Source organism: Marmota monax, unplaced genomic scaffold (assembly GCF_021218885.2).
Source record: "Marmota monax isolate L192 unplaced genomic scaffold, Marmota_monax_Labrador192_F-V1.1 WCK01_AAM20220418_F8-fsc00008, whole genome shotgun sequence".
Taxonomy (NCBI): domain Eukaryota; kingdom Metazoa; phylum Chordata; class Mammalia; order Rodentia; family Sciuridae; genus Marmota; species Marmota monax.
Genome location: NW_026694432.1, coordinates 16063808 through 16075883, shown reverse-complemented (window position 1 = coordinate 16075883; position 12076 = coordinate 16063808). Strand labels below are relative to the sequence as shown.

General features: G+C 39.9%; 1 protein-coding gene across 3 annotated transcripts in view; it reads left to right on the top strand.

Annotated features, from left to right (window-relative positions):
* The first annotated feature begins 25 nt into the window (after window positions 1–25).
* Rbbp4 (RB binding protein 4, chromatin remodeling factor) overlaps window positions 26–12076 on the top strand; it is a 19632-nt gene continuing 7581 nt past the window's right edge. For 2 of the 3 annotated variants that reach the window (XR_009224328.1, XM_046468971.2), the window contains exons 1-8: window positions 26–184; window positions 766–913; window positions 5219–5364; window positions 9086–9259; window positions 9598–9713; window positions 9826–9986; window positions 10114–10240; window positions 10712–10789. Coding sequence is in view for 2 of the 3 variants with exons in the window: in XM_046468971.2 (XP_046324927.1) it covers window positions 169–184; window positions 766–913; window positions 5219–5364; window positions 9086–9259; window positions 9598–9713; window positions 9826–9986; window positions 10114–10240; window positions 10712–10789 (966 nt within the window). In the remaining variant the exon portion in view is untranslated. The remainder of the gene's footprint in view (window positions 185–765; window positions 914–5218; window positions 5365–9085; window positions 9260–9597; window positions 9714–9825; window positions 9987–10113; window positions 10241–10711; window positions 10790–12076) is intronic. The other variant, XM_058570939.1, reaches the window with a different exon arrangement.

Sequence of the window (12076 nt, the reverse complement as noted above, 5' to 3'; positions counted from 1 at the left end):
TGTTGGATGCACTCCGATTGGCCGACGTTGGCGCGAAGGTGCGCGAGTCGACCCTCACGCAGGGGCCGCAGGAAACAATAGAGGCCGCGCGCGCGGAGCTAGCGCTCGCAGGCTCCCCGCCCCTCCCGCAACGCTCGACCCCGGGATACCCCCGGCTCTCCTGCCGCCATGGCCGACAAGGAAGGTGAGGGTGCCTGAGACGCCCCGTGAGGGCGGCGGGTGTCTGTGCTACGTTGCGGCCTCCATACGGCCTAACATCGGCGACAGGCCCAATGGTGCCGAGCGAAGCTCCAGCAACGCTGGCGTGAGGAGGGAGCTCCCCGCGGGGCGGGCTAACGGCGCTCCAGTTTCTCACGAGCCGAAGCCCGTCACCGCGGAGCGAAGCTGGCAGTGGGAGGCCTAGGGGTGTGCGTCCCTCCTCACACTCCCTGTCGGCCACTCAGCCTATTTCCCGGGCCCGCCTGCCTCGCTCCCTACCCAAGGCCCGGTGACGCGCCTCTTCGCCGGTCTTCCAGACTATTCGCGCAAGCGTGCTTCGAAGGCCTTGCGCCGTCGCCTCGAATGGGTAACGGAGTGCTGGCTGGGATAGCCGGGGACTTCCGGCCCGCGGAGGTAGAGGGCGGCGTTGTTTGGTGACTGCTCCTGGGAACACCGGACACAACCCTCCTTTCCAGGGTCTGGAGGGAAGAAGCCGCTGGTAGCTTTGGAGAGGTTTACTTGTTTTCCGTTTCTGTTCTCTAACTTAATTTGTTTTAAAAATTTTAGCAGCCTTTGACGATGCAGTGGAAGAACGTGTGATCAACGAGGAGTACAAAATATGGAAAAAGAACACCCCTTTTCTTTATGATTTGGTGATGACCCATGCTCTGGAGTGGCCCAGCCTAACAGCACAGTGGCTTCCAGATGTAACCAGGTGACATGAATCTCTTGAACGTTACTTTGATTTCTCCAGTCCTTTGAAGAGGGCACGTGATCAAAGCCTATTAGTGACGTTTTTTGATCTATGGGGGGAAAACATGGCAAAATGTAAATTATTTTGGAATTTACCTGGAGAGAGAAAAATATGTTGGTATTTTCTTTTTGTGATACTGAATTGAATAGCCGTATTACAACTGTAATTGACCAAATTACAAAACTTGATAACTTTCAGTAAGCAGTCTAAGTTCAATGCCTTCAACAAACCGAATGAATTTTTACAGTCCATAGCTGCTTAATGCAAAGAGGAATATGGGACCTACCTATAAACAATACGTGGTCTGGTTGAAAAGATAGATGTCAACTGGTAATTATAGCAATGTAGAATGAGAACAATTATAGAAAGATAATTAGGATACTTAGAAAACATCCTTGATGGAGGATACTTAGAAAACATCCTTGATGGAGGCTGGAGATAAATACTTCATTGGTAGATCACATCCAGCAAGACCCTGGGCTGGATCCTTAATGACCTAGGACACAAAACAAAAAAAATACCTGGAGGTGTCATAGTATGGTTTGTTTCCTTCCTTCCTTCCTTTCTTTTTTTAATTTTTGTAGTTGTAGAATGCCCTAATTTTGTTTATTTATATGTGGTGCTGAGGATTGAACCCAGTGCTTCATGCATGCTAGGCAAGCGCTCTGCCATTAAGCTATAGCCCCAGGCCCCATAATATGGTTTTCATAAAAGGAAGTTGGGTGTTGGGCATAGTGAGGATTATGAGACTAATCGCATATATTCTTTTTTTCCCCCTAGTACTATGGATTGAACTCAGGGATGTTCTACCACTGAGCTATGTCCCCAGCCCTCACATATATTTCTTACCCAGGTAGCTTGCCTCTGATATAGGGGATAGCATATCATTTAGTTTAGCTTGCATTTATTGAGGCTCTGCTAGGGTCCACATATCGATGGACACAAATCAGAATTATGACAAGAGTGGCACAGATGTGATCAGAGCAAGAAAAATATACCTCAACTTTGGAGTATCGGGACTGACTTTTAGAAGGAAGTAACAGTGCAAAGATATGGTGGATATAGATGATTGGTATGTGCTGTACCTACCTGGACACCATGGCACATGCCTGCAATCCCAGGGGCTCTGGAGGCTGATACAGGAGGATCACAAATTTTAGGTCAGTCTGGGAATATGAGATGCTGTCTCAAAAAAATAAAAATGATGGAGTACAGCTCAACAGTAGAATGTCCCTGAGATCAATCCTCAGTACCATCAAAAAAAAAAAAAAAGAAAGAAAAACAAGTGCCTGTTATAATTGCTTCACTTTTCAGAATAACATTCAAAAATTATTTTGTATTAAATAACCATATTCTTTCAAGAATGAAGCTGCTTCCTTTACAGTGGCATAAGGAAAAATGGGGAAATGTATGCTAGAGATATTATAAAAAACCTTAGTATCTATATAGAAATTTAGAACTTGAAGCTTCTTTATCCTGATTGGGCATTCTCGCGTTCAGTTGATCAATGATTGTTGGAAGTATTTGGAGTTCAAGATAAGTAGTCGTTTCTGTCGGGAGTTTTAAAAACTTGGTGAGAAAAATATTTGAATAGTAATGTCATATTTACTATATTTCTGTGCTAAATTGTATAATTTCTGGGATTCAGTGATCCTGTATATATATATATGTGTATGTATGTATACATATATGTGTGTGTGTGTGTGTGTGTGTCTTGATCTAATTTTTGAGCCCTTCCAGATAATGTTTTGTGTTATTTGGCTTCCTACTGGTGCCTCAAGTATCTTATTTATTGATTTCTTCAGTTTGACATGTTCTGAACAGAATAATTCATTTCTTGGAGGTTCCACCCTAGCTTTGTCCTATTACTTTTTTTTGTATTTTAACTACAGACCGGGTCTCACTGAGTTGCTTACCACCTTGCTTTTGTCCTGAGGCTGGCTGGCTTTGAACTTGCGATCCTCCTGTCTCAGCCTCCCAAGTCGCTGGGATTACAGGCATGTGCCACCGTGCCTGGCCATATTTGACTTTTTGACATTTATGTTTTGTTTACCCAGTTGACAGGGAGTCATTTATAAGCCCTCATAAATCCTAATTGTGTTGCATCTGTCTCATTGAGACCAGGAGTTTTCATATTGTAATATGCAACATAATCAGCTGAAGGTCTTAGAAAACAGTTGTGTCCCACCTTCCAGAATATCTGATTTATTTGATCTGGAGTAGATTTTGAGAATTTGCATTTCTAACAAGTTCCCAGGTGATGCTGATGCTGGTTCTATTGCCCTTAGTACTGTACTTTTAAGAACCTCTGTTTTACATTGTTAAATTAATCCTTCTGAGGAGACAAATGATATTAATGTCACTGCTTAGAAACTTTCCATGATTTCTTGTTCCCTACAGTATGGAATTTAGAATTCCTTAAAACTGACATTCAAAACAATAAAGATTCTGGTTTTTATCTACTTTATAGGTTTCTCTCCCATTGTGCTTTTCATTTGGAATTTTATCCCAGTTGTTAACTTAGTAGTTGTGTGATCTTAGAGATTGCTTAATTTTCCTCAATGTCAGATATCTTTGTTTTCAAGTTGGAATAATATTCATAGTATTATTATGGTGTTTAAATTTTGTATGTAAAATGGCTAACATGGTATCTGTAATCTTAGCATCTCTTCCAGAATGCTTCCTTATTTCCTGAGATAATCTAGATTGCTGCATATTTTATTTCTTTACTTTTTTGGGTGGTATTGGAAATTTAACCCAGAAGCACTCTACCACTCCAGCCATTTTTAAATTTTTACTTTGAGTGTCTCTATGTAGCCAAAGCTGACATCAAACTTGGAATCCTCCTGCCTCAGCATCCTGAGTAACTGAGATTTTTGGAGATGCGTCCATTCCCAGCTTAAACTCCCATATTTTTGTGTGCCTTTCATATAGTATATATTGCCTAATATTTAGTTATTTGTGTACATGACTGCCTAATTGCCTCCAGGTTTTTGTTTTGTTTGTTTGGTACTGGGGATTGAACCCAAGGATGCTTAACCATTAAGTCACATCCCTAGTTCTTTTTTTAAAAAAATTTATTTTTTAATATTTATTTTTTTGTTGTACTTGCACATAGTTGTAGTTGAGCCTTTATTTTATTTATTTTTATGTGGTGCTGAGGATTGAACCCAGTGCCTCACATGTGCTAGGCAAGTGCTCTGCCACTGGGCCCCAGCCCCATCCCTAGTTTACCTTTTTTAGGGTGGGTCTGAGGTGCTGAAGATTGATCCCAGAAACTTGCACATGCTAAGGTCTTCCACTAAGCTATACCCCAAGCTACTCCTTTCCTATCTTTTTTTTTTTTTTTTGGTGGGGGTGGGTAGTGGGGATTTATTGAACCCATGGGTACTTTGTCACTGGGCTACATTTTGTTTAGTTTTGAGACAGGGTTTTGATGATTTGCTGAGGCTGTTTTTGAGTTTGTAATCATCCTGTCTTAGCATCCCAAGTCTCTGGGAGTAACAGGTGGGCACTACCACACCTGGATTTTCTTTGTGATCCTTCTAGCTGAGATTACAGGCATGTCATTGTGCCCAGCCCCTCCTTTTAAACAAAGGTTTTAATAAATTAAGTATTAGTGTATCCAACCCCTGTTTTCTTTCCTTTTAGCCCATTGTAAAGAGTACATAGTTCATTTTTTATTCTTTTAAACTTTTTCTCCAGAGTAATTCTAAATTTTAAAACAAGTTAGAGATGCTTATAAAATTAGGTGCTAGGGCTTGGAGTATGGCTCAGTGGTGGAGCGCTTGCCTAGCGCGTGAGGCACTGGGTTCAATTCTCAACAGTGCATATAAATAAATAAAGGTCCATCAACAACTAAAAATAGTTTTTAAAAAAATTTTGGGCTGGGGCTGTAGCTCAGTGGCAGAGCACTTGCATTGGACGTGGGAGACACTGGGTTTGATCCTCAGCACCACATTAGAAAAACGTACAAATAAAATAAATTAGGGGGCTGGGGATGTGGCTCAAGCGGTAGTGTGCTCGCCTGGCATGCGTGCGGCCTGGGTTCGATCCTCAGCACCACATACAAACAAAGATGTTGTGTCCGCCGAGAACTAACTAACTAAATAAATATTTAAAATTAAAAAAAAATTAGGAATTATATTGTTCTCTGTATTTCACCTTATGGAAGATGCAGTAAATGTAGAAGGTGGGTCTCCATAACTGTTTGTAGTCTCTCTTGATGGTAGTAATTTGAATATTGACTGTTTATTGCTGTTACAGACCAGAAGGAAAAGATTTCAGCATTCATCGACTTGTCCTGGGGACACACACATCCGATGAGCAAAACCACCTTGTGATAGCCAGTGTACAGCTCCCCAATGATGATGCTCAATTTGATGCATCACACTACGACAGTGAGAAAGGAGGTAGGAATCTTAAACGAAAGAATTTGACACATGGTTATCTTTCATATCATTGAATTATTTATTGTAAAAGGATACCAATTTGATAAAGTAGCCTCAAGTTAGAAATAAGATTTATGCTTGGGAGAGCTAAGTTTGCAGTATAGAAGAACTACTCAACGCATACTCGTTCTGTATCTTTTCTGTAAACTTCCCACTACTAAACTGGTAATGAGGGGATTTCTACCGTTGAAAGAACCAGAAATCTACCAACGTTATTTCTGTGCATTCTCATCAGGGGAGATATTCTCTCTAAGCAGATAAAAAATGGTTCATGGGTTTGGGTGAGTGTAAATTGCTCATTGAACGTATAAAGTACTTAGCACATATTCAGACATCTTGGATATTTGTGGTATTACATATTCATCAGGTACGGGAAAAATTATCTTTAAGGTTTTGTAGCTAGGCAACAGTGAAAAACAAGTTGATACTGGGCATAGTGGCATGCTCTAATCCCAGCTACTTGGTAGGCTGCAGCTGAGGGATCCTTAAATTTGAGACCAGCCTGGGCAACTTAGACTTTATCTCAAAAAAAATTTTTTTAAGTGGGCTGGGAATGTAGCTTAGATGATAGAACACTTTCATAAATATTAGATGTTTAATGTTTCTTAGATTTCTCATGATTAGCAGAACACTCGTATGTGTTTTTTAAGTACTGGGCACTGAGCTACATCCCCAGCTCTTTTTATTTTGATACAAGTCCTCTCTAAGTTGCTGAGGCTGGCCTTGAATTTGTAATCCTGCTGTCAGCCTCCTGAGCCTTTGGGATTACAGGTGGACACAGCATGCGCAGCTTATATTCCCTTTGAGTGGCATCAAATTTCCTTTTGTTTTGAAGAGACCTTATCCTCTAACACTTCATATTTGAAGAACAGGTTAAAAAAAAAAAAGAGAAAGAGCCAGTAATATATACAGTAAACCCCGAATAAATCAACTGATCCTCATGCGAATAAACCTAGGAACCCCTAGTTTTTATTATTCAAGATAAAGATGTTGCTAAATTGCTGGAACAGGCCTCAAACTGGTGATCCTTTTGTTTCTCTAATCACATTAAATACATAGGGCTGGGTATGTAACTCATTGGTAGAGTGCTTTCTTAGCATGTGCAAGGCCCTGGATTCAATTACTAGCACTACACTAAAATAAAAAAAAAAAAATACTAGGGTTTTTTTGGGGGTGGGGTGGGGAGGGTGGTTGTTTTATTTGGAAGGGAGGGTTTTCATACCTGGAATTAAACACAGAGGTGCTGTTCCACTGAGCTATGTCCCTAACCCTTGTTATTTTTTATTTTGAGAAAGTCTCACTATGTTGCTTAGGGCCTCCTGAGTTAATGAGGGTGGCCATGAACTTGCAATCCTTCTGCCTCAGCCTCCTGAGCTGCTGGGATTATAGGTGCGAACCACCATACCCAGTTGAATCCTAGACCTTTAAAACTCAATTTTGAACTGAGTGTGGTGGTTCACACCTGTAATCCCAGTGGGCTCTAGAGGCTGAGGCTGGAGGAATACACGTTCAAAACCAACCTCAGCAACATAGCTAGGCCCTGTTTCAAAATAGAAAAAGGAGCCGGGGACATAGCTTGGTGTTTAAGCACCCCATGTTCAATCCCCAATACCAAGAAACAAAATACAAATTTTGAATTCTCTAAGCTGAATTCTTGCCACTGTTTTACAGTGAGGCCCATGTATGTCCAATCCTGAAATAACCCTTGTTCTATGGGCTCTGTGCTGCCAGCTCTTCCTTTTCCCTGAATGGTGCCACTTTTCTGACAATTATGCTATTTTTTTTTTTTTAATTATTTATTTTTTTGGTAGTGGTAATTCTCTACATTTATGTACTTAACCACTGTGTGCTTAGACTGAAAGTTTCTTATGATGACACACCTTATTTTGCCTTCCTTTTTGTTACAAGTTTTTGGAATAAAATTAGTTAATGTATTTTTTCTTCTCCTTTAGTCTTTAAACTTTTATTATTGGGCTTTTAACCTTGTTTTGAAACATATGCTCAAAACTTACAAAAGTTATTTTGAAGCTGAAAGTTATCTAAGGCCAACAATGTTACCCATTTACATCTTTGCTTTCTGAGAAGCTTTTGTCCTTCAAAGAGTAACACCTGTGTAGCAATATTATTGACAGCAGTTTCATCTATTACTTTTTTTTTTTTTTTTTGGTACCAGGGGTTGAACTTGGGGGCACTCAAGCACTGAGCCAGCTCACCAGTCCTATTTTGAATTTTATTAGAGACAGAGTCTCACTAAGTTGCTTAGCGCCTCCCTATTGCTGAGGCTGGCTTTGAACTTGTGGTCCTCCTGCCTCAGCCTCCCCAGCCGCTGGGGTTACAGGTGTGTGCCATTTCACCTGGTTCATCTATTATTTATTTATTTATGGTAGTGCCTGGGGATTGAACCCAGGGCCTTATGCATGTGAGGCAAGCACTCTACCAACTGGGCTATGTCCCCAGCCCCTCATCTATTACTTTTTACATCTTCTTTGTTTTATGGATATTTGAGGTTCTGAAAAATTGAAGGCAAATAGGAGTTAAGAAAATGGAGCTGGGCGCAGTGGTGCACACCTGTTATCCAGCAGCTTGGGAGACTGAGGCAGGTAAACTGCGATTTCAAAGCCAGACTTAGCAACTTAGCAAGGTCCTAAGCAACTCAGCTAAACCCTGTCTAAATAAAATGGAGAAAAGGGTTAGGCATGTGTCTCAGTGTTTAAGCACCCCCAGTTCAATCCCCAGTACCAAAAACAAAGATAATGGAACTATTAGCCTCTTGTGGTTGCACACACCTATAATTCCAGTGATTCATCTGAAGCAGGGGAATAGCAAGTTAGAGGCCAGTCTGGGCAACTTAGATCCTGTCCCAAAATAAATAAAATTGACTAGGGCTGGGGTTGTGGCTCAGTGGTAGAATGCTTGCCTAACAGGTATGAGGCACTGGGTTCAACACCACATGAAAATAAAAAAAGATATTGTGTTTATCTACAACTAAAAATATTTTTTAAAAATAGTACCAAGTTTATTCGGCATACTTTTTTTAATGATATTTTATTTGTAGATGGACACAATATCTTTATTTTTTATTTATTTTTATGTGGTGCTGTGGATCAAACCCAGTGCGTTATGCGTGCTAGGCAAGTGCTCTCCAACTGAGCCACGACCCCAGCCCCCTTATTTGTACTTTAAATGAGATTTGAAAAGTGTTTATGAAGAACCTCCTTTTGAGGTGAAAGTTTTTCTTAACTTCAAATACTAATAAAATACTTTGACTTGTTTGTTTTGGGCCAGGGTGGTGTTTTTGTTCTACTGAGAGTAAACCCTGTAGCAGATGCATGTTACTACATCTCAGGCCTTTATTTCTGATTTTCTTTATTTCTTTATTTTCTTTATTTCTGATTTCTTACTAAGTTGTTGAGGCCAGTCTCAAATGTGGGAATCCTCAGGCCTTAGCCTCCTGCATTGCTGGGAATAAAGGTGTGTGCCACCATGCCTAGCAGTGTAATTCTTATTAGGCATTTAACAACATATCTGATGTCAGATGAGAATGAAAACACTGTATATTGCTAACAAATGTCTAATATACTATTTTACTGATAAAAGGCTTTGCCTATGTCTTCATATTCTGTGTAACCCAAGCAGAATGTTTTGTTTCTCACCCTTACTTGCAATTTATTTTTATTTACAGAATTTGGAGGTTTTGGCTCAGTTAGTGGGAAAATTGAAATAGAAATCAAGATCAACCATGAAGGAGAAGTAAATAGGGCTCGTTATATGCCCCAGAACCCTTGCATCATTGCAACAAAGACTCCATCCAGTGATGTTCTTGTTTTTGACTATACAAAACATCCTTCTAAACCAGGTCAGGTACCTCCCCTTTTCTCTTCAAATACACAGATTCTGCTTGTTCAGGGTTTTAATTTCTCGTCATCTGTATAATTTAACATCCTATAATTTATAGTGATAATATGTGTGAGTATTTTCCTCCACACTTTTTCCTTTAGTGGAAAAAATCCTTTTTAAAATAGAATAAACAGAATGATGATGGTGAAGCTTAAGCATTTTATCTTTGGTCGTAATGATTACTGTATTTTTTATAAATGTTAGGAGCTTTAGGCATCATGCTCAACATTTCATTTTGTTTAGTAAACCCATAGTAACAGTGAACTTAGTCATCTTCATGTGTCTGTTACTTTGCAGACCCTTCTGGAGAGTGCAACCCAGACTTGCGTCTCCGTGGACATCAGAAGGAAGGGTATGGGCTTTCTTGGAACCCAAATCTCAGTGGGCACTTACTTAGTGCTTCAGATGACCATGTGCGTATCCTTCCAATTTTGAAGCAAATCTGGGCTAGTTACCAGTTGGTTTCTTTTTTTGGGATTTGTGGGAAGGTGAGACTCTTACATAATGGTTAATTTTACATTTAAGACCATCTGCCTATGGGATATCAGTGCCGTCCCAAAGGAAGGAAAAGTGGTCGATGCGAAGACCATCTTTACAGGGCATACAGCAGTAGTAGAAGATGTTTCCTGGCATCTGCTCCATGAGTCCCTGTTTGGGTCAGTTGCTGACGATCAGAAACTTATGATGTGAGTAGAACCCATTGTATTTTGTTGTTGTTGTTTTATTCTTATATTTTATCTTATTTTTTATATTTAGTAAGCTTTTTCAAAAGCTTTTCTCTTTGCTTTTCTCCCCCCCCCCCTTCCACTAAAGTTGGGATACTCGTTCAAACAATACTTCCAAACCAAGCCACTCAGTAGATGCTCACACTGCTGAAGTGAACTGCCTCTCTTTCAATCCTTATAGTGAGTTCATACTTGCCACAGGATCAGCTGATAAGGTAAGTTTGACTTGTTCTAAGAGAATAAATTCGTTGGGCTGGTGTTATAGCTCAGTTGGTAGAGTGCTTGCCTCCCATGCACAAGGCCCTGGGATCAATCCCCAGCACCACCTCAAAAAATAAATAAATAACAATTTTTTTAAAAAAGAATACATTTGTGAATCTCTTTACATTTTAAATGTGCAGAGTTAGTTTGAGTTAATGGGTTTTCTTTTCTTTTTAAAAAAATAAAACATTTGTTGGGTACAATGATAAACGCCTCTTAGTTCAACCTGTTTAGAATGCCGAGACAGGAAGATTGCAAGTTCAAGGCTAGCCTGGGCAACTTGGTGAGACCCTATCTCAAAAATAAAATGAAAAGGGCTCATGGTGTAGCTCAGTGGTAGAGTGCCTCAGAGTTCACTCCCCACTGCCACAAACAACAAAACAAAATATACATTGGTCTTGCTTTCCTTTTCTTTTTGCATGTAGACTGTTGCCTTGTGGGATCTGAGAAATCTGAAACTTAAGTTGCATTCCTTTGAATCACATAAGGATGAAATATTTCAGGTAAGAGAAGCCATTGCTGCTTAATTTTTGTTGATGTTAAAGGAAAACTTGGGAGTGCAAGTAGGCATATACTGTTCTCTGTGGGAATTGGGATTGTTTTTCCTTTCTTGTTTACTTTTTCAAACTGCTCGCTCGTTGGCCACCTATGTATTTCAGGGTTGTTTGAGGCCAGCCTCAGCAGTTTAATGAGATCCTTTCTCAAAATAAAAAGGGACTGGAGTGGTAAGGGCACCTGTGGATTTAATCCCCAGCCCCTAAAAAAAAATGTTTGTTGTTGCACTATGTTCAAAGCTTTTGGTAAGGCTTTGTGAGGAATATGTTACAGGTATAGTTACATAGTTTTTAGTTAAATTGTAAGGCTTAAATTTTTATAGCAAGAAAGGCCTATTTTGAAATTATAATAAAATATTGTTAAGGACCTGAGGGCAGTCAGATTAATTCTAATGGATAAATGTGGCTGGCATCTTAATTGGGTTTTAGGTGAGGCATAGTTCTGTACACTTTGTCTCTTAACCTTATTTTTTACTCCAAAGAATATTTTGACTTTGCCCTCTTTGTTCTTTGCTTAAAATGGTATTATTGCATGAAGATTATTCAAATTCTTTGTTTACGGTAATGTTATCTTTTCTGTAACATGAGCCAGCACCTTTCTTACCAACCAGTAATAAATAATATGTGATTGTTGCATGTATTTAGTTGAATTTTGTCTGAACTCTTCACTTAAGATCATTATTATAAGGAATTTTTATTGTTGTCATCAGCCTTATTTATGTGTACCACAGAGTTCCATATAAGTACTTAAGAAAGTAATTTTTGTATGTGTGTCATCTGTTATTTTAGTACTTAGGTCAGAAGTGGGTTACATTTGACTAGAGGCCAGAATTAGATACTGTGGTTGAAGTATGGCCAATATATTTAGCCAAGCACAGTAGCATATGCCCATAATCCCAATGACGTGGAGGGCTGAAATGGGAGGATCAAAAGTTCCAGGCCAACCTCACCAATTTAGTGAGACCCTCAGCAACTGAGCAAGATCCTATCTCAAAATAAAAGGACTAGGTATGTGGCTCAGTGGTAAAGTGCCCCTGAATTCAATCCCCAATACTAAAGGAAGGAAAGGAGGGAGGGAGGGAGGGAGGGAAGGAGGTGTGATCTTCAAAAGTATAACATGAAATGGGGGTATGGGGTTGTGACTCAGTGGTAGAGCGCTCTCTTGCCTTGCATGCACGAGGCACTGGGGTTTGTTCCCCACCACCATATTTAAAAAAAAACAAACAAACAAAACTA